Below are 27,806 nucleotides of genomic sequence, written 5' to 3'. Positions count from 1 at the left end.
TAAACGGGATTACTTAACTGTCAACCAGCGCTGAAACGAGTCAACGGGATTTTCACCGTTGTAGCCAATTGTATAACATCGAATTCTTCCCGAAGAATAGTAGAAAGAACGAATAATGAAAAAATATCTATCTACAAAGGCCTCGCGTTTATCGCTTTAATAACCGTTCCGAGTTCCGGGGTGGAGCCAGGTGATCGATTATTTAATTAATACGATAAAGAAAAGGTCATTATAAAAATGTAGTTTGAAATATCAAGATACAATGCGACGAAGCGGCGTCGTATGCGTGGGTAGCAAACTTTGTTGCGGGTCGGAACCGACCCAGCTCCGCCTTTTGTCCGGCCGTCGATGTCCCGTCGTCGGACGGTTAATTAAAAATAAAATCGGCGGCGATTCGAACGTGCGCGTGGACTCGAGAGACATACGATAAACGGCGAAGAAAAGTTTTTGTTCGGATCCGCTGGTGAATGGTATTGATTAAATGCAAGAGAAACGGATATGCCTCTTTCCGCGCGTCAGTCTGTCGTTTTCAATGGAAATGTATTTCAGGATATATGTATATCTCTCTATGCTCGTGCGTTCTTTCCGCGTACGGCGGAAACAAAATCGGAAAAGAACGAAAGAACTTGCTTCTTAGCAAGATACGCATTTGCAAAACAACGATCCGAATACGAAATCGCTCCGAGGAATGGAGTTACGTGTTCGCTTAAGAATGTCGGCGTGAGATCGAAAATAGTGTGGGTGGTTTAAAAAATACAGTCTGCACCCTCGGGAACAGACGTCGGAGCTACGTTATACATTGCTATACGAGCGACAGAAGAAATGTATACGTGCACTGCGTCCTCTCGGTTCGAATCGACATCATTTTCTCGCGCAACGCTACTACCGCTACCACGATACAATTTCTATATGCATCCAAATATAATCGAATAAAAAGATCAATTCGCTAGACGCCGAAAGTACTGTGGGCAATACGATAGAAAGGCTGAATTCCTATGAATAAAATATTGATACAGCATCGCATCGAATTCGTTGCCAACGATTGAAAAGCACGATCCGCAGTGTACGAATATTTTTGTTCTATCGCTGTAACGATACATGCTGGTAGATTCGTGGAATTTTACGACTTAATCCCGCGCGCAAAAACTAATATGTAGAATTGTCCTCCACCAAATAATAACACAACAATTGGTGGCTTCTTTATCAAAAAGATCGAACACACGCGCGCTAATAAAAAGCATTGTTGCCTTGCTTTTTTTCCCCTCTTGCATTCGATTCGATCAATGGAGAGGATCGTAACGGAAACAAGCCTTGCTAAAAAGTACGGGAGATATATTTTGGCGAATTGTTGTAATAGAATCGTAAGCGAAATGTTAAAGAATTTTTTGTTATAAACAGGGAGGGGTGGGGTGGGGGGCGTTTCGGGCTTAGAATGTTTCTCGTTAGGTTGATAGTTTTAATTTAGTGCACAGTTTTTCGTTTCGAAAAATACTTTTTTAATGTAGTTGTTTACATGGGTTGTTTTCGATTATGATCCACTAAACGACGACGTTGTTTCGATGCTTTTCGATAGAGAAAGTCTCATTGTACCATGGTCGTTTGTAGAAAAAGAGGAAAACTTAACGATTAACCAACGTCAATAAAAAATATATTCTTTTCATAACGGCTCTTTCTCGTCTTCCTCCATATCATGGCCATTAATAGTCGTGTCATACGTTTCACTTCCTCGATCTCTCTGTACTTTCCTTATTACAATCGTTAATACTACTTAAGTAGCTATCTCTGTATTCGTTTAGGCGTATCGATTTGTCTCTTTCTTTTTTTTCTTTACACAACAGTTTTATTATCCTCGATCGCGACACGCCCGTAACATTCGAAATACTATAAATGGTTTAAGTCGCCTCCCTTTTTCCTCAATTTTATTATTATTTAGAAATATGGCTGCCATGTTCGCGATTTGTGATGAATTTTGGTGTTATCCGTTATCAACGCACCGAAGTCTCTCGATCACACCGATTTCACATTACAAATTACGTGTCGTTAGAAAATAGTCATTCTTTTGAAAACCGTATATTTCATTAAATTGGTTCCAGATAAAAACAATCTTAAAAAACGTTGTTAATCTTTTCTAGAAAGATTTCCCTCGCTTATTCGTAAAATAAAAATGCATTATGGTAAAATTCGCTAGGCCTAGTTCCACTGAACCGCCAAAATTTTTCGATACAAAAATCTATTTTTTGTTTTGTTCTTTTGGTCGGATGTGTTGTAAATGCGCTGACGAAGACTAAATTTTCTTTTGTTTCTTCTTTCTTTTTAAAAAGGAATAAAATGCAAGTCGACGATTTTGGCAGTTGGTACACCTTAAGCGATTTGTCGTTATACAATACTCGAAAAATTTGCTCGCTCGTCGGCTTCTTCTTCTTCTTATCGTTTATATGGCTAACGCTAGTGCCGCGTACAAATCTAAAGTTTTTTTTTTTAACAACTACGATATTATAAACTCTACCTATCGCCGCTGTGTACACGTGTGAGTTCGTTAAGTAAAAACATCTAATTTTATGTTCGTGACTCTGGCTAATCAGAGTGATCAAAAATTTGTTTGATCGGAGCGCGGGAACAATTCGGACGATATTTCTAAGAACCAACTTCTTCGGGCCTGGCCAATGGTGCTTTCGATTTCTCGGTGGTCACTGTGGTCGTTGTCACCTCCAGGTTTGCCAAGTCAGCTGCCCTAATCTGCAATACGATAACACATCATGAAAAATCTGATCTGGCATCGTACATCTAAATAATAATATACAAAGTCTATCGACAATCCTGTTAGTTAGAAAAAAAGCTTCGCTACGTCTACGCAAAAAGATGTTAGTTCATGGAAAAGGAAAATAAAAGTTTGTTAGAGAAATACAGTAATACACCTTCAACTTCTTGCATTTGTCAATGTTTGCGAAATTGCCGTGTTATGCAAATAGGGTATTGTCTTTAGGGAACATACTTGTAGCGGCCATCGGCGCGTCGAGCGATTTTATGGAACCCGTTGTCCCACAGCTGTTTTTCAGAAAGCCGTTAGCTCGTCTTACCGAACGTTTTAGAGTTTTTGTTATTATATAGCACGTTTTGGTAGTTAGAGACCCTTTTACCTTCGGTCTCAACAGCTCGTGCGGGTACCATAAACCTCGAGTTTCCGAATAGGACACGCAGAGTTGATTTCTACCCCAAATCGCTTAATTCTACATACGATTTAAATAGTATTGTTCAAATTTTAATATATTAATACTAGAACTACTACCTCATTACTTTTTTCACTGATCTCATCTTTTGTTTCAGTGTTTGTAAAAATGTACAGGACAGCAATTTTGACTGTTTATTGATAGTTCTAATGTTAACGGATCTAGGTGCGAATAGGCGTTGTTAGTGTGTTAGTAGCCGACAAATATTTGCTAAGCTTTAGTCGATGGGTTTTGTTTTTTAAATATCGAGGTAAGGTCCGACACCAATTATTCGCAATAGACTCAGTGCCGTTTGCTGACCTCGACGTTTGGGGGCAGAGTGATGGTAGCGTGTGTCGTTGTTGTCTCGGTACCGCTGCGTATCTCTCTCTCTACAGTAGTGCCTGCGCAATAATAAATAGCACGAAACAAAACGATAACAAAAAGTACTACAAATAATAACGAAGAACGATGGGGGGACAAGATGAATTGAAAGAACAAAAAACGGACGAAAACAATAATAATCAAGCGGCCGATGAATTGTGAAATTTTGATTACATATGGATATACGAGATTATTCGTAACCTGGCAAAAATTGTTAGATTCGTCGACCTAGAAAATATTCGATTAAAACGTACATTGAACATTGAAAAAATTGTGCTCTCGAGAGAATGAAAAAGATTTCGATCTAAAGAAAATTGTTCATTTTCAGAACGTAGACCGGTGAACCTTAACCGACAACCAATTGAATTGCTGATCGGCAATTCGTGGTGTCGTGGCTCGGAGAGTTAACGACAGTTTCACTCACTGTTCATCTGTTGGGTTTCGTTCGTTTGACTCGTTTCGATCTCTCCGTTGGCGGTGGTGTTGTTGGTCGTCTGCGAAACAACGGTGGTGGTCCTCACGACCAGTGACTGATTCTGCGTGGAGATTTCCGAGGTTCGCGAGGTCACTTCCATCTTAAGTCCTGCAAGACGACTGTGAAGTTCTTCGGAAGACGTTGCGTTTCTGAAAAGGGAGCTGTTACTGCCAAGAAAATGGCGAGTACACGAAAACACACATTAGCAGAGCAAAATAAAGTGGTTACGAAGCCAGTTTCTGGGCGCAGTTAACTTCTGGTATGTATTCGAGATTTCTTATGACACACCGAGGACTCGCTACATGCTCGCAGATCTATTCTCCGATTGTACCATACTTTTGTTATTCGTTTATTCAACGATCCAAGTTTCCTTTCTTGCACCAACAGACAATATCGCTTGTTGGAATTCAGCGATGCCATAATATAGGTTACACAGGGTGAGTCCGAAGAAACAGAACACCTAAATATCTCCGTTACTTTTCGTTGTACAAAAAAACTTCTTAGGACAAAGTTACACTGTTTGTAGGGCCACATGTAACGGTGTAAGGGAAAACATCTACAAGGCCATTTTTTTACAAGATTTCAAGGTCATTGATATTTTTTTTAATGGAATGAGATATCTTTTAATGCATCTATCGATACAACTGGACATTCGTTATAAAAAAGTACTAATCCATGTATGTCGAAAAGTTAGTAGTTCAGGAGATACTTCAATTTAAATAACTCTAAAACACCATTACTGTCGTACTAAGACGTTAGCGTTTACTTGCTAGTGTAAATTGAAGAGTTGAAATTGAAATTAAAAAATTGACGTTGAGAATGAAATTGAAGATTTTAAATTAACGAATTGAAATTGAAAAATTGAAGTTAAAATTGAAAAATCGACGTTGAAATTTAAGAGTTGAAATTAACGAAATGAAATTGAAAAATTGAAGTTGAAATGGAAGAGTAGAAATTGAAGTTGAAATGGGAGAGTTAAAATTGAAGTTGAAATGGGAGAGTTAAAATTGAAGTTAAAATGGAAGAGTTGAAATTAACGAATTGAAATTGAAAAATTGAATTCGAAGAGTATATATTGAAATTGAAAAATTGACATTGAAATTGAAGTTAGCGTTTACTTGTGTAACGTCTTATTGTTAGTACGACAGTAATGGTGTTTTAGAGTTATTTAAATTGAAATATCTCGTGAACTACTAACTTTTCGACATAGATAGGTTAGTACTTTTTTATAACGAATGTCCAGTTGCATCGATTGATGTATTAAAAAATACCTCATTCCATTTAAAAAAGTATCGATGACCTTGAAATCTCGTTAAAAAAATGACCTCGAAAATTTTTTCCCTTACACCATTACATGTGGCCCTTCAAACAGTATAACTTTGCCCTGAGCAGTTTTTTTCTACAACGAAACGTAACGGAGATATTTAAGTGTTCTGTTTCTTCGGACTCACTCTGTATGTAAGGGTTCAGGTATAAGGACAGTGGGACAGTGGCCGACAGTGGGACCCAGCCGGGGGCATAAAGTCAGTTCTGTTGCAGAAGCCGGCCCGAGCGGGTTGCGATAGAGTACAGTCCCGTCAAAGTCAAAGCGCACATTTACTGTATATACATTACATTGTAATCACGCGGATACATGCATAAAGGTTTAATTTACAACAGGTTATGGGCCCAGGACACAGGATGTAGTGCTGAAAAGTGAAATAAAGTGATCGTGCAAAGACAATTAAAGACAATATAGACAATTAAAGACTTTTAAAGACTTTTTTGAAGAAGATCGAAACATAAAGTGGAAGAATCACAATGGCAGAAAATGCGGGATTTCTTTCCGCTATTCAAAAGATAAATGGTGAAAATTATCCAGTGTGGAGCTACAGGGTGGAACTCCTACTGATAAAGGACAACTTGTGGGATGCCATAAAGGGAGAGAGGCCTACTACGATCGATGCTGCATGGACAAAAAGGGATGACTAAGCGCCTGCTACAATTGGATTGCTGGTAGAAGACAACCAGTTACTTATAGCACATAAGAACCGCGAGGACAGCACGAGAGGCATGGGTAGCGCTAAAAGGCTATCACCAAAAGGCTACGCTGACAAGTAAGGTATTTTTACTAAAGAGAGTGTGCAGAATGATTCTAAAGGAAGGCGGGATATGGAAGAGCATATCGCGACGTTTTCAAATTATATCGATCAACTGGCAGCTGTCGGACAAGAATTACATGATAATCTAGTAGCAGCAATTTTATTAGGTACGTCGACGATCCTGGAAGTTTCAGAAATACACATAAAGGATGTGCTGTACGTTCCGACCCTTGGCTGTAATTTATTATCGGTCAAGAGGCTTGCGAAAGACGGATACAGGCTTGACTTCAAGGGACAGAAGTGTCGAATTCTAAAGGATGGGAAATCGCAGGCGACCGTATGTCTGTCTCCAGAGCTGTACGAGCTCAAGACGGTCGAAAAGGCCTGTGCAGTAAACGATGTCATAAACAAGGACCACACTCAGGATTGCCAGCATGCATGTCAACGGCGCGGCGTTTTGGGCACCGAGACCCGGTCGCGATTAAGGAGTTGGCCGAAAAAGGCCTAGCGACGGGTATAAGGGTGAAAGACCGCAAGTTGCGCGTCACCTGTGAATGCTGTGTAAAAGGTAAAATGGTACGAATACCTTTTCCCAAAGAATCAGTCGATAAACACACGCCGATGTTTGCAGACCTATGCAAACTATGACTCCAAGTAATAAAATCACGCGGACACATGCATGAAGGTTTATTTACAACGTCGTTATTGTTATTTGTGAAGGTTGCGGTTTTGTTCGACCAAGAAATGAAAATAAAAATGGAATGAATGGATTGTGTGGAAATGGAAATAACGGATGAGTTTGAAAAGAGTTGTGTGGAAAAGAGTAATTGGGTGAATACGTATCCCGATTTACGCGGGATCGCATCGTCCGATTGGTGGGATTCCTCGAAGCTGCCGAGGCAATGAGCTCCTCGAGCGGAGGAGGCTAGAGATTTTTGATCCGAGTGAACGAACGTGGAAGCAACATTGGTAGCGCGTATAAAATGAAAAAACAGTAAGAAGCTGGGCTCGGCGATTGCGTCTTCACTTACAGCAAATGATCCTTGACGCTATCGATCGTGATGTCCCCTATCGAACTCGAATCTTGACGATCGTCGTCCCCGTTGACGTCGTTGGTGCTTGTTGGCCGTAGGGACGGTTCCTTCGGAGATTCTTCGTCACCGGCTAAAAGACAGGTGTTCAAGAATAGGTACTAGAGGGGTTGTAGTTAGGATACAGTGTCATCTCCCGTACGTGTTAATATCGTGGGGGTGTGTGAATTACGACATAGCGGCTAGCTATCGTTTAATGAATCGCAGAGAGGATGATAGCGAAGCGACACGTACATATATGTGCAAATGCATAGATGTATACACAGGTTACAAAATATGCAAGCGGTTATAAGGTAAAAGGCCGTATTATCAGACAATGTCCCCATTTATGAACCATTAAAAAGAAAAATGGAAGGGGATTATATTATAAATATATGCATATCAAAATTTAAATGAAATTATATTTATATAAAAATATGACCATTCAAATTTCTACGTGTACAAATATTAATGTTGATTTAATGTATTTAATATGAAAAAATGAAGTTGAAGCGTCCTCTCCGAGTCTGTATAAAATTAATTAGCTTACTCTGAGCTGACGTACGAATACACTTGGCTTCTTGTTTTAAGTATTTACAAATTTCAATGATTTTAAAAGATGTTAAATAACTTGATCGAAAGCTGTGAAAAGTCGTAGATTGTAATTAAATAACTACGATTAGGATTCTGGCGTAATTTTATTAATTATAAAGCTGTCTCATATTATGTACGCTAGCCTTTTAGAAGTCCGCATTTATGGTACAATAATTCGCTTGTCCCATGCAGGGTTTCACCATATTCTAGTCTCGCCAGGCCCCTTACCCTTCCGCCCCTCGCCAAGCTTGTCTGCCGAGCCGCCCCACTCTTCCCACTAACACTGACGCGTACATACCACGTGGAGCAAGCTAAGTTAGCGGTACGCGTCAGTGTTAGTGGGAAGCGTGGGCGGAAGGGTAAGGGGCCTGGCGAGACTAGAATACGGCAACCCTGGTGCCAATACAACATTTTTCCACAATAGAAAATAGTAACATTCTGAATGACAATTTTGCAAGTGCATTTACCTTCCCGTCACAATATTTACCAAAAAAGAAAAGGATTAAAGTAGAATCTTCTAGCAAATCTAAGCTACCATCAGCTGGAACTTCAGATGCCTGGTGGCAACAGGAATTTGAGAAAGAAAAACAACCAAAAAGATTAAAGAAGAAAAGATTTCGAAAAAAAAGAAACTCCAACAGGAGAAACTGAAATTAGCTAATGAAAGACAAAAATTACAGGAAAAAATAAAAGAAATACAACAAAAAATCAAAGAACAAACAAAATAGATTAAATGTTTAAGTTACGAAAATCATTAATTTATTTAAATTTTTATTTCCCATTTTATTTATGTTTTATCAATGTTTTATTTATTACTTTATTTTACAGTTTATTTAATATGTTATGTACAATTATCTATTACTTTACTTTACAGTTTATTTAATATTTTATGTACAATTATTTATTACTTTATTTTACAGTTTATTTAATATTTTATGTACAATGTTATATTATTCATTAAAAAGAAACTAAAATATGAAAAAAGTGGTTTTTAGATTTTTTAAATTATATTATAAAAATTATTTATACTTCAGGAAACACCAAAGAATTGAATAACACACAAATTCGCAGCATTTTATGTTTTGAATTATTTAAAATCATTTAAAATATCATGTTTGTCTTTAGCATCTGTCTCATAATATGGCCTTTTACCTGACGCGTATTTTAGTAGTAGCACGTTTAAACATTTTCCTATGGACGATCCGTAAACTTATCTATCGATTAATCAATCAGATATAAAAGATCGACGCGGAGCCACAGCGATCAACGCGTAGTATACTCACTGGAACCGGCGATACCGTTCTCTGTGATCGTCCTCTGCACCGGAGCGACCGGTTGGCTACCTTGGGTCTCGCCCTCAATTTCCGCTGCACCCTCCACAACACCTTGATCTTGCACCTTCTCGTTGCTGGTGGTCTTATTGGTGTGCGACCTAGCGTTCGGAGGTAAATTCAGCGAGCAATGCATCTTCGACTCGTTGTTCGCCGACAAGTTGATCCGCTGGAGCTCCGAGCTCGAATGTAGATAAAGAGCTTCGCCAGTTTTCGTGAACGTCAACGAGGAAATGCCACTACAAAAAAAAGACAGGGAATAATGGTAATAATAATAATAATGGTAATAAGTGAAACAATGGATCTCGGAAGGTGTGACGCTGTTAACCGAGGAGCTATAGCAGCCTGAGCAACGCTCGACAAATCTATGTGAAAAAAAGAATGCTCACTTGATGTCTTCGCGTTTGATGGCAGCTGCGTTCAGTTGCCTTCTGAATTCTGGAATACTGAGCACTAAGCAATCGCCGAGGTTTGTCAGACACAGCAGATAGGTTTCTTCGTGAGTGCCCGTCGATTCCGCGGGATAGGTGAACTTGGCGAAGCCGGTCTTCCGCACGCGGGAACCTTCGTGCGCGGTCAGCTTGTATTTACAGAACGGTTTCAATGACGGAAGATTGAAGATTTTGAACTGCTCTTCGCTGGCGATCACTACTCTGTGCGGGGACGCCATGTCGGGCCCGGGGCATATGCCTTTCTCGGCTTCGAACGGTTCTGGCAACGGGACGTTCGACCCGTCGAGTATCGTTATCGCGATCACGGGTGCTCTGTGCTTCAATTGAATCTCTTTCCCTAATGTACAATTTACATCCTCCTCTGTCCGCCTGGCGCCCGCTGGTATCGCTAACGTGAAAACGTAGACCGTACCGTTGTTGGTACCTGCCCACAGCGTGGGGGTGGTGTTCCTCACTGTAACAGAGCAAAACGATTATTAAACGGCGTATCCGAGAAGATATTACATACCGTCTTCTCGATTTTCCAAGTTGCGCTTACTGCTGATTATGTAACTCCTGGCAAAGTATAAACATCGAACCATCGAACCAAGGGCGTCGTCTACGGGTCTTGCTTCCACCTGTCTTTCCACGGACTTCAATTCTACCGGCGAGAGCTCGCCGCTTGGAGAAGAGGCAACGCTCGTGCTGTCGAATCGATAACAACACGATCATCGGACTCGCAAAAATCGAACATTTCATACGTTAGAAATACATAACTGGCGAAAAGAGAAGCAACTTACGTTTCCTTCTTCTCCGGAGGTGCGTTTTTCGTCGGACTTCCGGCGTTCATTCTACGCTGCGACCTTCCTTTCCTCAACCTCCTGAAGGATTCCCTTAGGGACTTTTTGAAGGACTTTTTTCTGGAGATGGGCGTGTCCCCTGCCCCAGAGAGATCTACGAAACGCACGTTTTCATAAAACGTAAAGTTTAGCCTAAAGAAAAAACGGAAATTCCGTTTCGAGTATTTTCAAGTATGTACCATTAGGGTTGAGAGTGCATTTGACAGTGACGGCTTTCGATCTGGTATAATCGAAAACCGCTAAACCGTGGGCGTTGCCGGCAGCCACCAGTCCCCACTCGCTGTACATAGCCAAGGCTGTGACCGCAGCCGGCGGGTACAATTGAAGAAGACTCTGCGGTTGGAAACCAACTGCGAAAGATATGCTGGCGGTTCTCGCCGGCAGATGATCGTAACCTTTCCAAACGAAACCGTCGCGGTCGCTCACGATGTTCATGGTGACGGCTTTGATCTCTTTGTTCACTGGCTCGGACGATATCGAAGCTGTGATAACGTGACCAGCGGTACCCGCCACCACCAGCGTCGACGACAGTGGACACAACAAGACCTTCTTTACCGCGAGTCGCGGATCGTCCGAGTAAGGATCAAAAGTTCCAACTTTCCTGAACGGAGGCCACACGTCTTCGTCGTCTTCCGGCGGCTGCTCCAGAACGTCCAGGTGCTCGCCGGTGAACAAAATCGACGTGGTGTATTTGTACAACGGTGTCAGAGCGACGTCCGAGGCGTCCCAGAATCTGACAGTTCCATCCTCGTGACCCGTCAGCAACAACTCTCTGCCCTTTGGCTTGTCACCGGTTGCCTTGGGACTCACGATGCCGCCGTCGATCGGCCAGGGTTTATCGGAGTACAAGTGTTCGGTTTGCGCTTTGCCAGCCGCCACGATGTTATTCCAGAGCTCGTCGGGAACGTTTGGAACGTGGTGCGAACAGGTCACCTGAAACAATCCTACCTTAGATTATCTTGGTTGATTGTACGCGATCGACGTTCGACAAAGATTACATCGGGGTGCAAGAAATCTTGAATCGATTTCGTGATTATTTCTGGACACGAGGGTCTCCAAGGGGTTAGGGACCGAGGATTAAGTTAAACGATATTTACAGCGCTCGCGTGAAGAGACACGAGGTAAGGCAACGCCATCATCTTCCAATCAGGGTGCGTTAGGTCGATCGCCACTATCTCCTCTTCGGCTAGAACCACGAGGGCTTCCGGCCCATCCGCAGGGTCTTTGCCCTCTTCCGGATTCGGGAACACAGTGAAGAAGTCGATCACTTTCGACGTGAAGTCGAAGGCGACGTGTTTCTCTTTCGACATAACGGTGAAGGTGTCACGATCTCCGAAGCTGGCTCGCTGCATCCCTCCAGAGAATAACATCAGTTCCCCGTGTCTATAGAGACAATAGGGACAAATGTTTGTTACACGGGCCACTAGAGATCAAGTTTAAGCTTTTTCACTGTTTGGTACTCACTCTTTGGTCGGGTAGACCAGAATTTTGGTGATCGCTTTGCATGGAAACGGTCCGTACGGGGAAGTGGATTCCAGCATGGTATCGCTCCCGGAACTCCAGAACGAGTAGGAGCCGTCGTTGTGCGAGGAAACGAAACGGGTCTCGGAGACCCAGTGCACCGATTCCAGCTCTTGCGTGGAGACGAACGTCTGCGCACGCGAAAACAAACCCATCAGCTGCACGTACACGTTCGCCAAAACCACCAAAGACACAACAAACGACAATCAGATCCAACGGTACGATTTCGCGTGTCGCGCTTAACCCATCGGCATCGGGAATCGGGACAGGCTTCCTCCGAATCTATCATTAGTTCTCCGATGTCCGATCAGCGTTCTCCTGTCTCTCGCCAATTCCCTCGGTCAGCGGACCATTCTCGCAACTCTATCGTTACAGTGACCATATTCTTTTCGATAAAACAAAGGACGAATCAAGAATCAGAAAAAAAACTTTTATCTTTATACTTTCCACAAGAACGAACTATGACCGTTTCACGCTACGTTCCGTCTAATGTGCCGATTGCCGATCTTCAATTTTATTTCAATTTCAATCCACAAAATAAAAGACCAATTTAAAATGGCCATTTTAGAGAAAAGTCACCGTATGTATAATCGATTATGTTTCCGACTACCCACTGCTTTATTTAGCAATTTTTCGGAACATATTTTTCGAGGTGTTTCTTGCAGACACGTTAGTTTTTCTGTTGTTTCCGACGTAACAGATGATCGTCTAATTTAGTAATCGGCGGAAACTGAGTAATTAAACAACTTCGGTTCATATTCTGGGACAACAATCTCCTACCCCAGGTTCTTAAAGGGTGTCTGCCGTAAAAGCGTGTGCACAGTTAAACGCATCTGTGTAAAGATGTAAACTAAAAATTCTGCAAAACTTTCGTCGAGCTCTTCTTTCGAATTCCATTTTGCATGGTCGCCAGGGCGATTAGTATTAGAACAGCGAGTCTAATCGAATCGCCGCGTTACCGTTACCGTTTCGAGTTTCGTTAACGAGGCCGTCGTCGGGTCTCCTATTTGCCCTGATTGCTGTAGATTAAGTGCTATCTCCGGTAAAGGAGCATCATTAAAACACAATTTTCTCCACCGATGGGTTAAGCGTTTCCCCACAAATATTTGGTGACACAAGCTGTGTGTGCGTGTGTGTGTAGTATTAGATTCGGTGTTGATTGTAAGCAGTGTTGTTATGCTCCACGGCAGTATAGTATAGTATAGTACAGGGTGAGTCCGAAGAAACAGAACGCCTAAATATCTCCGTTACTTTTCGTCATACAAAAACACTTCTGAGGACAAAATTATACTGTTTGAAGGGCCATATGTAACGGTGTAAGGGAAACAATTTTTAAGGTAATTTTCCTGAGATTTCAAGGTCATGGATGTTTTTTTAAATGGAATGATATATCTTCGTTAACGTAATGTTGTAGCTGACGAAATAACGAATTCACCCATGTAACACAATATGACCTACAAATGTCCTTCAATCCAGAAAAATGGATTAAATTTGAAAAATTGAAAAATTGAAGAGTTGAAATTGAAATTTGAAAAATTGAAGAGTAGAAATTGAACTTGAAATTGATGTTAAAATCGGAATTTGAAAAATTGAAGAGTTGAAATTCAAAAATTGAAGAGTTGAAATTGAAAAATTGAAATTGAAGCAAAAACACTAACTCGAACAAATAATACCAATGCTAATACTTACTACTAGATTATGGCTATATGTATAAAAACCACACTGTTTATGGTCTTAAATACGTAAACGTTAAAGAGTCTTCTTAGGGCGCAAGACTTTCAGACTTGAAATAGACGTCTTTAAGACGCCGTATGCTATCTGGGCTGTCAACATCGAATCTGTTATTATGTTGTGTATTGCGATACATTTGAATGTATAACAGCTCAAGGGAATATTTTTGAATATTTTGAGTAACAGAAATAAAGCAAATGAATCTTACACGTTGAATTTTCTTTATTCCATTTTTCTGGGTTGAAGGTCATTTGTAGGTCATATTATGTTACATGGATGAATTCGTTATTTCGTCAGCTATAACATTACGTTAACGAAGATATATCATTCCATTTAAAAAAACATGGATGACCTTGAAATCTCATAGAAAAATTACCTTGAAAAAATTGTTTCCCTTTCACCGTTACATGTGGCCCTTCAAACAGTGTAACTTTGTCCTAAGCAGTTTTTTTCTACAACGAAACGTGGCGGAGATATTTAGGTGTTCTGTTTCTTCGGACTCACCCTGTATAGTATAGTATAGTATAGTATAGTATAGTATAGTACAAATACAGTTTTTGGTGTGTACATTGACGGACATGTAAGGGAAGTGCGGGGAACAATAAGAACGAAGACTCACCTGTTGAGCTCCCGGAGTCGCTTTGTTCCAGAGAACCATTAAACCACGATTGTAACCTATCAGAATATTGTCCGGATGACCTGGTTGTTCCGCTATCGCCTCGACCGCTCGCGGATTTATCTTGTAGTCGTTTGGTACGCTGTCGCAAAGAAGACATGAAAATTTCATCGTTTCCGAGAGACGCCAGCCGCGCAGCGTTTCTAACGCGATCAAAGTCCTGCGACCCGCGAACGGGTCACGATTTCACGCGGAAAATAATCTAGTACTTTTCAAGGCTCTAAAGAAAGCACAAGTGTTCTTACTTTTGTATGACGACCTCCTGGTAGATGATGTTGTCCGACGTCGTGAAGGTCTTCATGTTCAAGAGATAGATGTTACCACCCTCGGTACCCAGAAGAAGGTTCTCGCCGCTCGACTCCAAACATAATGCGGACACTTTGAATTTACCCTCTAACGAGAAGGTTTCCGTTTCGATGATCGAGCTCTCGTCGATCTCCCACATGTGCACGGACTTGTCCAACAGCGTAACCAGTCGGCCCTGTTTTCACGAATGGACAATCCTCTTTTAACAGAAGCTTATAAGGTCTGGACTTGATCTCCATACTCCTTTCCCTCGCGGGAAAAATCTCGATTTTTTTAACCATTACGACTTGACTGGCTAGTAGCACAACTAGTGCCGACACAATAGCAAAGCATCGAATACGGTGCGCGACAACACTTTTTATTTTCAATTCAGGTTTATATTTCATGGTTAGACTAGCCATAGGAACCATAGTATGCTAACCTAAGGAAAGGAGGTTTGTTGCGCCGACAATTCTCGAGATTTCGTCGGTATCGCAGCGTACATGTATAAATAATCGCGTAAACTATTGTACGCCGAGTGGTTTTCGCAATGCCGCCCGTTTCTCACGAGCCAACTCCCGCGTCCCTTTTTTTTTGCAAGCGGCGCGGCGAACCGAGTGAAAAGTCGAGAAAAACGCGAGCCTCCGTGTTTCCTTACTTTCACGCGGATCGGATGCCCGTCGTCCGTCGTTTTTCACGAGAGCGTTTCCGCTTCGTGGAAAATGCTCCGGGTCACCCGCGTTATTAACGCGTGCAGTTAAACGATTCTGATTGCGGTCAGGAACATTTTCTGTTCTCTTCTCTATTTATTACTCTGTTCTGTTCTGTTCTAGTTCTGCAGTTGATGCGTCGAGATGCTCGCCGGGACACTCGAGACTTCTTGAACTTTTCAACGACTAGATGAACCTTAATTAACGCGATTAACAGGATTGCGAATCTGTTCGCGAGACACGCGTGAGATCCGCGCCCTTTCCGGCATTTCAGAGACGATGATTTTCTTAAGAGATGATTTTCCTGCTGCATCGAGGAAAGTGTTTGATTTCTAACAGTTACGTGGACGACACGGCTCGTGGCCCGATAATCGTGCAAGTATACCTCCTATCTAGTCTCGTTTGATTCTGTCGCGATGAGATTATAATCATGGGACTCGTTATCTTATCTCACAATTCTCTTGAGAAATAAGATAACGGTTCTACGTGTCCCGTAATGCGGCGACTAAAGGGGTTTCTATTTAATCGTATCAATTAATTCTCGATTCGATGACGTGGTCAAGTATTTTCAGAAAGTGAATATTAATATTATTATCGATGACTGGAGATGGAAACACACTCGTCGGAGTATTCGGACCGAGTCGTTACGTTTGTTTCCATCTTGAATTCTAGCAGAGATATTTAGAAATTCTGTTTCCAGTTTGATCAGGATGATCGGAAATTCGGTGCCCAAAACTCTAAACTCGTAAAATCCGTAGTCTAATATAATTGTACCATGTATCGCGGGAGTTCGCTGCAAATCGATTCGAAGCTAAAAGTTCATTATCCAACTGCTGGGAATCTGGCGCGATTTACCGAATCTAGCGATATTTCATATAATCCCCTTAATCGCGCGTGATTCTTAATCACCGCGTGCCACTTAATCAAGGTCTTGTTCCCGAGACGCGCGATACCGGATGAAATTAATGAGAGACTCGGAACCACGGATGCTGCTCCTTTATTCGTGTATTCCGCGAAGAAGAGAACTTATTAAAAAAAACGGTTTACCGCTAATTGTACGGTAAATGAACGTGAAAAAAATTCGTCGTTGTTTACGTATGTACGTATGACGCGACGCGACACAGCGGTGAAGTAATCTCGCATTATATTCTCGGTAATTATACACCACTTTTCCCTATTACCGCTTGCCTCTTTTTTTAGCCGCCTCGGTAATTAATTATCAACGCAATCCTCTTCCTTTAGCGCGCATGCGAGCTCTACGCGCGAGTCGATCTAGCGCAGCTGTTCCTCAAAACGCGAACGACTCGCGAATCAACTATAATTATATTTAACAATCAAACGAATCTGGATATATTTTCTAGAAATTGCAAAGACAAAATGTTAAAAAGAATCTAAACGGGCCGAGCTCCGAAAATTAGTTCCGAAACGATCAGAATAAATCCAAACGGGGAAGAAAAGGAACGACGATGAATTGGAACGGTATTATGTATACCTTTTCACACCATTGATAGAGATAAACGAAAAGAAAGAAAGACAATTTGTAAAATGTGCGTTGTGGAACAATACGATGCGAACTCTGTGTTAAAGTTTGATTGATCGATGTCTGATAGACGTCGCGCGTCGCGTCGGATGAAAACCATGTGGCCCGGGCAGGCGTCATACATACTTGGCCTTTACGATCGGAGACACAATGGGATCCGCTGGTCCGTGTATTATTTACCTTGCACACGCGTGCAGAAAAGCATCGCGCGTGTCGCACACACGGTTACGCAATTCAGCACGAGAGACTAAGCCGAACGCGGTATCGCGTTACCGGTGCAACGCGTGTGACTTTTAAAACAATCGTAACTTCACGCATCCGCCTCTATGGTTACAACGTACCCCGACGCACCAATAGATTCTTGCCGTTCCGGCCATTTCTTGATACGCGTCAAGCGGCACGAATCATTTGGGTGCGAAAATTTTTATTTCGAATAAAATTTCTATCGATTAACCAAAAAAATTTGGTAAAATGCACACTCACCTGATTTGGAACCGCGACGATTCTCTTGACCGCCCTTTCCCCGCTGTCCACATGTTGACCGTAGAACTCAACACCTGGTCTGCCGAATCTGCGAGTGTTGTCTAGTCAAGGAAAATCGAGGAAAAGTCTCGTCTTGGTCTGAAAACGTGGCGCGAGCCCCGGACAGATGAACAAACAGCGGTCTTGTTTCGAAAATGACCGACTTAACGCGCTGACCGAGCCGTTTGTGCTCGCCGAGCGGACCGAGGAATGCACACTGCACACAATAATCCTGCATCCCTCTACATCGCATCGTTGTACAATTCTGCAAGATTTTCTCTCTGTCTCTCTCTCTTTTTCTCTATCAGTTTCTATCGTCTACCTCGCATCTCCGACGAACAGAGCTATCGAAATATTTCATTGAAAAGGAGAACGTCTACCAGTTATCGAGCATCGAAGTACAATATGCACTTGAAAACTTTTCTGACGTAGAGAAGAACGTTCGTCGATAAAAAAAATGCGAAGACGTTTATTAGCAGCCTTGCGAGACGATAACGATCTCTTGATTACGTAGCGGCGGGAACATCTGCCATCGTTGCCTGAATAAAGTATGCGATTGGCCGATGAGACACGGTGTCTATCGAGCTGCACGGACCTAATTAGCATTTTCCCTTCCCGTTCGATTGTGCACGATGCACTTGAAAACTGCTCGAAGTCAATAGGAGGCGCTCGAGGAAATTGTGCGACGGTCCCGAGTCCCGAGTTTCTGAACTCTGAACTGCCATAAGTCCTCCGGGACTCGGCTGGTTTAGTCACACGCATTTAGATAACCAACGTCGAATTAATTACCAGACGCTTTGCTATTTCGACTCGCTACGTATATCGTGTGACACTTTTTCTCTGCGGTCTTTCATTGAAATGTACAATACATTTAAAATTTGAAACAACATAGAAACGGGCAGAGTTGAATTAAACAATGAGAAAAGTATGTAATCGCTAGACTGCAGATTTGATGGATTTGTTACAGAAAAAAGAGCTCGACAGACGGCAAGCGTTTGTTAAATAACGGAAAAACGACAGTTCCAAGAAAGAGTATGCCCGCCCACGAGGATGTTCGCGCAACGAAGATTTCGGCCCGATGAAACGCTATCAGGAAAATAAACGAAGAACAGGTGGACTGAATAGACTCTTTCCGTCGAATCGATAGAGAACCGCGAACAAACTGGGTAACGAGGCAACAGCAACACGTTTTCCGACAAGTGCAAGTGCACTCCAGTTCCCGGGAGTGTTCCTGCGTATCGATCAACCGCCAAACATTTATTCAACAAGCCGATAAAAGTTTCGAATCGGCTGAGACCCGGGCTGTGGTTCTTGAGCCGGGCTTGTTTACAACTGCACTTTCCATTTGCCGTGTTTGCGTGATATGAAATTAATATATGTATTCGTGCTGTTCTAAGAATGGTTTTACCGACCTCTCTGCGATGCCTAACCGAGACCAAAACCAGAAACCGGTCACGGGCTTTAGGCCTCGCCGAAGAACCGCGTTGCGACAACGTCCAGTCCGAGCAATGACGAAATGCAAGGGGAAATTTATCGACACTGGTTTGTGCTTCTTGGAAAGCGGGAGAAAATGGTTAATCTTGGACAATCTTGAACGTGTAGTATTGTATGTACCATCTTTCCCACGCTCGGTTAATTTCGGTGCGTCTTCGAACTTTTCCGCATTTCCAGACACATTTCTACCTCTTGTTACTTCTAACTTCTAATTTTCCTACTTCTTGATCACCTATATAGCTCCCAGTACACAACGGCCACAATTCCGAGATACATACCTCGAAACAACCCCTACTTTAATGCAAATCAGGTTACATAATTCTCTCGTACACTGCCATCTTACAACATCCTATCCCTTAATACTTGCTCCATTAAATTTTCCGTTACTCTCGTTCCCTTTCACTTTCTAACATCCTGATCTCGCAGCTTTCACTCAAATTCGCTCTTCCTTTCATAAAATCCTAGAAATATTCTCCTATCTTTACTTCCTCGCACGTCCATCTAGACGACTCCGCTATCTAGCATAATCTCCTAACATTAATCACAGCATTTTTCCCCCTACAAATCCTTGGTCAACCTCGAGTGGAGAATCCTCGTTAAAGTGATTTACGCCCGGAAAAAGGTCGCATAGAGAACTGTGCCGATACAGGTAAGTGACTTAAAATCTTACGCAAAATCTTAAGGAGACAAACGAGTTTTAAACGGAGTCCATCGTTATCCAATAAGCTGAAGTCTCTAGGAAGAATCGATGGGTAAATGTGGACAGAATAGCGAATCGTGGAACATATCGTGCGAGTCGGTGACTAAAATTAGAAACGGTCGAGAGTAAGGTGGAGCACAGAGAGAAAGAAAGAGAGAAAAAGAGATAGAGAGAAGGCTCTCGTCGAAGGAATCGACGTCAATCACGTTTTCTCGTTTCCCTTCGGCCTCGCCGGTTTTCGACGATTTATCGGCAGACACACGGGGCGAACAGGCGAACGTCATCGGGATCCGACGAGACCAGATTATAAATACCGACAGGAAAAAACGAGACGCGGTCCCGGAGCCGAACGAAACAGAAGCAAAAGGATACACCTTGATGGCGCCGGATGCCGTGCCGATCATCGTCAGCCGCAATATCGGGTCCCAGGCCAGGGCTGTCGGATTGTTTGGGAACCCATGCTGCAGCGTCTGCGAACAAAAAGGAAAACGTTTATCAGTCGATGCGCCACCCATTAGACGCTACCATTAACCTTTTAACCGAGTTACTTATTTGCGATTATCAACGCATACGATAGGCTAGTGAATTTAACTCGATCATCGAACAAATATAAAGTGCAATATGCATACATGCAGTCGGTGTACAAAGTATTCGTACACATTAAAAAAACGAATTGCTTTTTCAAAATTGGACCCAGCAGCTTGAGTTTCTTTTCAGACGTTAGAAGGATTAGTTTACTAGCTAATGTGTAAATAATTTTTTTTTTTAATTGTTATTGGTCCCAATTGCGAAGGAAATAGTAAAGGTTACGATTTTTAAATTTTTTATCTGTACCTGTAATGAAAATTTAGAAGGCGCCGTTGGTAGGTCTAAGTAAGTTATATACTTGTACAAAGTTTCATCGAAATCGATCAACGATGTTACGAAATATAATTCATTAAAAATAGCAAAAATCGTAAGAATCTGCGATTTAAATGAATCGCAAACCGTAAATTCAAAGATTTTTACATCTTACTTCATCTTCATATATACAAACTTACTTAGATTTACAAAATACACGTTTTAAATTTTCATTACGGTTACAGATAAAAAATTTAAAAAACGTGGTCTTCACTGTTCCCTTCGTAATTGCGACCAATAACAATTACAAAAAAAATTATTTACACATTAGCTAGTAAACTAACCCTTCTAACGTCTCAAAAATACTCAAGCTGCTGAGTCCAATTTTGACAAATTTATTAACGAATAAAAGGTGTACCAATACTTTGTACACAACAACACAAATACACCGACTGTAAATACTTTCGCATTCATCGTGGATGATTCACCTGCGATTGTACGTTTCTAAAATATTTTACCAAGATCATAAATTTCTAGCTCGAAGTTCCAAATGGGTTATGAACAGAAGGGTTAACACACGCTATCATCTGACAGCGGTTGATTATTTTGATATGTCCGCGCCGATCAAACGATTCGATCGTGTTTGATATACTTATCGCTCGCGGTATATTGTAATCTTTCGGATTACGAGACGGTAAAAATGTTTATCAAGTTGGATATAAAAGTTATTTATAGTGATGCTCGTTCTTTCAACTATTCTCTCTGATCGAAGAGAGAACAACTTCATCGATGTACAATATATATGTATTTCTTGTTGTTGGTTTAATGCCTGTCGTTTTTAGCGGCAGGTGATTAAATAAATGTTAAGCAAAGAACAACCAAGTTTGTACCGCTGAAACGTGTAAGCGTCTATCATGTTACTCGAGGGTGAAATTTTATCCCTCGCTGTCCAGACTCGGTCCTCTTGCAACAGAGATTCGAGACGGACGAATCTTACAAAAAATATTTCATTGCTGAACGTGTTACATAGTATGTATTGAGAATTAAGTGTCGGAGCTAATTCATTTTGAAGATCGTCACGTTCTAACAATTTATTCGCTTGGGCACTGGGAAAGTGGGAACCTGTAAAAATAATTTTTAGGAGGACACCAAGCGCATAAATAGTTCCCAGCCTTAGAAATAATGATTTCTCTTTATTTATTCATAAAGTCCATCAATTACGTATATAATTTCCGACTGCACCTGGCTTTCTTTCTAATCACAGTTATGTACGTTTGCAATCAGTCGTAACTAGACTGCGGATTTTCATGGAAAATAAAACGAAAGAAGAAAAGCTGAATAGGAAATTGACGGCAACGTAACCGCCCTTTACGTTTTGTTATACGGAATACGGACGATGGGATCGAGGTGAATGAAGCCGACCGGAGCGGAGCGGCCACCGGCGCGGCGCGGCATCGCAGTGTACGTACATATGTATACTCTCGATTGTATATTCGATTCATGAATCGGATCCGTCATTGCGCTCGTTCCTTCGCAATACATAATTGCGCTGCTCGCGGTAATCAACACACTATTTTTATACGAGAAAGTCGGTAAAAATAGTCCGTGCTATCTGTATCCGTTGTTGGAGTACGGTCGCGCGCACATGAAAAACTTTCATTCACGACGCGTATCAATTTACGGGGGGCTTGGGCGACCGTGAGAAAACGGTGTCTCCTAGAAAGAACTAGGATCGTTGTTCAAGACACGCGAAAGAGTCGCGTTAGTTTTCTGGTGATAACTTTCTGGCGTCTTTAATTCCAAGATCGTTCGTTTCCTACTTGCAACGCCTGCGCCTGCCCGATCGATTGCTCGCAATCTTTTGATTTTTGCGAGATAAATTTGTTATTTAACCACTGCACTCTACAAGCTTTTGAATAGACTCAACACCGGTTACAGTGCCGCTTTCATTAAACTGCAACGTTCAATGCAACACTTTCACATTTTTTAATCGATACGACTAATTTTTTGTTGCTGTAATTTAAAAAATTTCTTACAATATATTTTTACTTTTACCGTGAACATGATTCAAGTTCCCGGTAGAAGATTTCAGTAGAAAAGTCAAAGATCGAGGAATATCGAAAGAATTTCCGCAGTTTCGAGTTAAAACGGGTACACGTGCGCAGGTGGCAGGCAGTCGGCAAGGCGCGTGTCCAACAGCCCAGGGGTTGAAGAAGAAAAGAAACAGAACACACAGGTTACGTTCTTGCAGTACATACATTGAATGGACTACGAGACGCGCTTAATTGAGGCAAATACCGAGAGATAGGCTAACGATCGTGACGCTTCCCTTCCACGACTCGTTAAGAAAGCAATTATGTAACAGTAATTACGGGCATCGTCAGTTTCCGACTTTTCCCGGACGGGCGGGCGGACGCGATACGTTTGTCCGTAGGTGTCGGCGATTTTTGGACGAATCGTCTGCGCAACGCATTAGTCACCGATGAGTCAGATATGACGTTGGTTCCCGTTAATCGAGCGGTTTTGTCGACCGATGAACGCGCGCGAACGGCGAGCTCGAAAAATATCTTGAACCCCTCTGCTTATCCAATTTTCCACGGTGCCAACTCTTCGCGTCCGCGAATTTCTTTTCAATTTGATTCCTCGTATCGTAATACGTAATGAAATGACTTGTTTGCAATTTAACGAATCAGACACGTTTCTTATGCACAGGAAGAACGTTCAGATCGCAGCTTCTCGAAGAACGATTTTCGTTGAACGTGGACGGAATTGTTCGAAGAGAAATAGCGAAACACCTTTCTACCTGAATCCAGAGGATCCTTAGATGGGTTGACGGGTACGACCGCACGTTACAATCCTTCAGGTTTAGGGCTGTGCCATGGTAATATCGATTTGGCGTGTTTCCACTGCGTGATTAGAAAAATGGTTGCTCATTCTAGGTATGCCGAGAAGACCACGGGGATGAAAGAAAAGAGGGCGAGACCTTGGCCCAGGTGATTTCCATGAGAAAGAGAAAAGGTGTTATGCACCGTGCTTCCGAGTTTCGGGAAGGTTCGATCGAAAAAATTAGAATTAGGTAAGGTAAAGCAAGGTGGCCCGACTGGTGCGCACGCGCAACAATCGATTACGGTCCCACACCTGAATTTTGGGTCTACTTTTCTCAGTTTTATCTAATCTCCCGTTCTCCTAACTCGAGAGCTTGCAATTCGGTAAAATTTCGTTTTTCAACTGAACCATTTTCAAATGTATAAATCACAATGGTTGTTATTTTCGACCTAATCCAGACCAATAATACAATGATAACAGCAACGATATACACACGTACATATTTTCAGTTCAAGATTAATTATTGCAAGTACGATGCTAGCTAGCACTGGTCTAATTAGCTTCCAAGAATCATAAGAAATTACTCGATCGATATCCCGCTGCAGTCGTGTTAACGTAAATATTTTACGCTGGCGCTATAGTCACCTGTGTCAGAATCTCTTTGGACTATTTTTTGTACTTTGCTCGACCAGATTTGCCGAATAAATAGATCGCCGTTGAATCATACATGACAATCGATTTCATTTAAGATTCATACGTAGGCAGAAAAAAGATGAGGTCGCAGTTTAGCCGACACTATGCTAGCCTAGAGTCTAAAATCTTGAAAAATTCAACGTTTCCTTTCTTTCGTCGATATGTACTTTGAAAGATAAACTGAAAATGCGTCAAGTTCTACTAGATTTACTATCGTTTGCAAACAATTTTCGTACACTACAGACGCATTTAGTTCCACAATTTGGAGTTACACCACAGACGACGACTATTTCTTTTAAAATGTAAGGTGTACGTTGTACGCAATGAAAACGCGAAGTAGAGACAGGAGATCATTCGCAAATTGTTTTTACTTTCGACAATAGATTACGGTACAACTTTCAGAATAACTGACGCGTGTCGGTTACGTAGCTACATACATACAACCAGGAGAAGCTAACGGTACATTCTCGCTCGTACGTATATGTACGTATGTATTTCGCTTAGGATAAAAAGGGCTAGGCACCATATCGTATTTTTGTTTGCGCAAAGAACCAATAGTATCTTGCCCTTATCGCGGCTTCCCTTTATTGGAAGTACGTGGAATTGTATATGGCCTCAACGACGTCCGAGACAAATAGGTTCTCGAAATCATCCAGAAAAAGGGATTAGCGTGAATCCAATTACGTATAAACGGAATATCGTTAAAACAAGATCAGATAACGGACACGTTATCTTCAAATGAAAGACCAAGGTTTCCTAATCGTCCATGAAACATCAAGCACCATTTTTTATCAAGCTGCTTAAACAACTCGAAGAAACTACGACTCGATAGATGTATCGCGTACTAGAGAAATGGACAAATAACCGGAGCTAATTCGGTTTGATTTTTATCGTGAACGAATCAAGTAAATTGTGAGTAAAATTACATTGGACTTTTCGCTTCAGAGTTTGTTAAGATTTCCGCGCAGCAATAAGTCTCGTGATTGCTATCATCTTACAGTCATCGATTCTCCGCACCTCGTTCCGGTCCAACAATAAAACATGTAACAACAATCGATGGCGCAACGGAACGCAATTTGTTTTCTCATGGGACCGACCGCGGTATGAACACCGCGGCTCCAGAAAAACCAAGAGGTTAATTGAGACGACGAGCACCCTCCGCAATAAGGGCTTTCTATTCTTTTTCCGTGGCGTGCGTTTTAACGCGCAGAGAGCGCGCTACTTCCGCTTCTAATTGCCCAACGAAACAAATTAACCTACATTTCTTATTCCATTTCTTAGCCCGAACGCTGGTGTAGCAGCATGTAGACAGTAGACGAAAGATAATGGATTTCCATCCGAAATATGGAGCGATCATTTAACTAATTGAAATAATAAAATGGCATACACAGTACGTATATTGTTAAACGAGTGACAAGATAATGGAGGACTGCGTGTTGTTATACGATTACATAGATAGAGTTGTTGTTATACAACTAGAACCGAGTAATTATTGCGGCTGATGTATATCGCTTCATCGCTTCGCGATAACGACAAGACGATGCTTGTTCGATGCGTTTCAATGCAAGTTGAACGACTTTGAAAAATCAGGGCGAGGAGGGAAGCTGCGGAATTTGATTCGCGACAGTTTGAGGAGCGAGAGATCGGGCGCAACATCTATCGCGAATCGATCGATCGTGACCGGCGCGGCCTGATTTGCAAGCCCGGCCTTTTTCGCAATCCGCGTGTCGTCAAACATGAAATCCACGAGGCAGGGGAATTACACCGCGATAGGGTTTCGCGGGACGGTACACTCGATGGCTGGCGACGATGACAGCCGGTCGGAGACAGAACGACCAAAGAAACGCATCATACACACCGCACACCTAACCCAGACCACAATAATCCAGACTGCACCGTGCGTCTCGAGGCTGGTTGTCTTCTAGACTTTCGGTATCGATTACGTTCGGGTATCGACCTGTTGATTCTCCGCGACGACGCGACGCGCTCTCGCTCCTACAGCATGCTGTACATGTATCGTGTTCTCCGCGAAGACGGTTTCCTCCGATCCTCGGATAACTTATTTTCACCAAAGTCCGCGGAGAAAGTGATTTTTACATGTATGACTCACGTATCAACCGGTGCAACAGCACCGCGCCAATCGTTCAAATCTAATCGATCTCTACGCAACCAAGTTTCTTTCTGTTACACTCGAAGAATCTATTCGAAAATCCTTAACCCTAGGCCGTACAATATGATTATGTATTTGGTTGTCGATCTCGCTCTCGATCTCGATATGTACAAATTTTATTTTGACCGTCTACAAGGGTCAGCGATCAATAGTAATCGCCGAACAGATACCTACAACTTAAACCGCGATTTCGCGGTATATTTATGGATCTCCTTGAAACTCGATACGTTCGCCGCTTTTTTCAATGAAAGACATACTTGATCGAGTATCCTGAAAACTATTACAGCTAGAGAAATAGCTTGAAAGGCAAATTTCTGTAATTGCTTTTCAGCATCAAACAATTAAAACCCGAAACAAACTCAGAACCGTGAAGAAATCATTTGTCCAGCCAGCAACGCCAAGAGTAATACAAAGAGCGTACAAACTATGAAAACTATCGGAATGAACTAGAAGAAGATTGCGGTGCATTCGAAGGATAGCAGGGTGGAAATGAAGGGAAAGCAAAGAATAATGGAATTTCTATAGATTCTAGTACAGAATTTGTTTAATCGAGAGAACAGCATCGCGCCGATTTTCACTCTCGCTTTCCTTCGGTTACGGCTAAAACGGTGCAAACTACTCTGTCTCCTCTGTACCGTTACCTTCACACTCGAAACGAGAGTATCGATGTTATCGACGAACGCGGCACGAAGCCACGATAACATTGTTTCCTCGCAGAATACGAATCTAATCGGTCTCGGTAATCGCGACGGTAACGAAAAAAAAGAAAAGAAAAGCAAAAGCAAATATGCCATTCCGATGTATGTAAGTACCTACATATGTATGTATATTGGCGCACACGCAGCGCACACGTACACGCGCGCAAAAGTAGATGAACAGAAGAAAGTGTCCTGCGTGTTCCAGCGTGTTCCGGCAAGCCGGGTGTGGGCGCATCGAGATCTTTTTCCGATCGAGGGGGCCCGAAGGCGGAGGAAAAGGAAGAAGGACTTACCTTTTGAAAGGCGAAAAGATTCTGCCGCTCGGCCGTGGGTTGTTGGCCCTTCCCCCTGATAAACTTGAGCATTTCTGTGACACGGGTGGTTTGTTCGTTTGCTTGTGGCGCGACGACACACGCGCGTCCGTTAAAGACGGTTAATCCTCACTCCCGGTGTGTAAGGCGCACACGCGACGCGACGCGTATCATCCAGTGTGGTCGCGAAGGGCTCGCTAGGACCGCGGCACCTCCCCGTAATTAAAACATTCTTGAATGGAACGGTGAAACTCTTGTGGATCGCGCGCGCGCACGCGAGTTCACTCGCTCTCCCCGTGCCGCAACAATAACCCGTGTTCCGTGTATACCCGTCGGTGCGTTCGACCGCTACACACGTCTGTCTGATACGGCTGCAACGCTGCAACACGTCAGTCCCCTGTCTTTCACGCCGTGTCCTCCTCTTTCCTTCCTTCCTTCTCTCTCTTTCCTGGTTTCGCGCGCAAGCCGTGTCCCTCTCGCTCCAACGATCTCTCTCGCCTCGCCGCGCCGCGCCGCGACGTGCCGTGCCGTGCTGTGTGTCCAACCTGCCTTCTCCTGGGCCGATGTGTCAGCCGCTTCGCGTTTTTCGGCGACGTTACGCGAATTTCGTCACGGTTCCACTCGAGAATCGTCTCGAAAGGTGTGCACCAGGATACC

At 42.5% G+C, this 27,806-nt stretch overlaps 1 protein-coding gene across 9 annotated transcripts; it reads right to left on the bottom strand.

Moving 5' to 3' along the window:
* Positions 1 to 1,179: 1,179 nt before the first annotated feature.
* L(2)gl (LLGL domain-containing protein l(2)gl) lies at positions 1,180 to 27,267 on the bottom strand. 9 transcript variants are annotated; one of them, XM_076430116.1, is made up of 16 exons: positions 27,132 to 27,267; positions 19,984 to 20,081; positions 17,379 to 17,466; positions 14,606 to 14,841; positions 14,304 to 14,442; positions 11,897 to 12,111; positions 11,530 to 11,815; positions 10,612 to 11,365; positions 10,373 to 10,526; positions 10,102 to 10,277; positions 9,531 to 10,047; positions 9,094 to 9,380; positions 7,178 to 7,310; positions 4,015 to 4,232; positions 3,528 to 3,610; positions 1,180 to 2,736 (listed from the first exon to the last, which is right to left on the bottom strand). In XM_076430116.1, the coding sequence occupies exons 1-16, from the start codon at positions 27,201 to 27,203 to the stop codon at positions 2,635 to 2,637; spliced, it is 3,558 nt and encodes a 1,185-aa protein (XP_076286231.1). In that variant the 5' UTR covers positions 27,204 to 27,267; the 3' UTR covers positions 1,180 to 2,634. The 9 variants fall into 9 exon arrangements, with proteins under 9 accessions (XP_076286231.1, XP_076286232.1, XP_076286234.1 ...); XM_076430117.1 differs by having other exon boundaries at positions 4,015 to 4,214; XM_076430119.1 differs by having other exon boundaries at positions 10,132 to 10,277.
* Positions 27,268 to 27,806: the final 539 nt, after the last annotated feature.

This window comes from Lasioglossum baleicum, chromosome 9, assembly GCF_051020765.1.
Source record: "Lasioglossum baleicum chromosome 9, iyLasBale1, whole genome shotgun sequence".
Classification (NCBI taxonomy): Eukaryota; Metazoa; Arthropoda; class Insecta; order Hymenoptera; family Halictidae; genus Lasioglossum; species Lasioglossum baleicum.
This window is presented reverse-complemented; position numbering and strand designations above follow the sequence as displayed.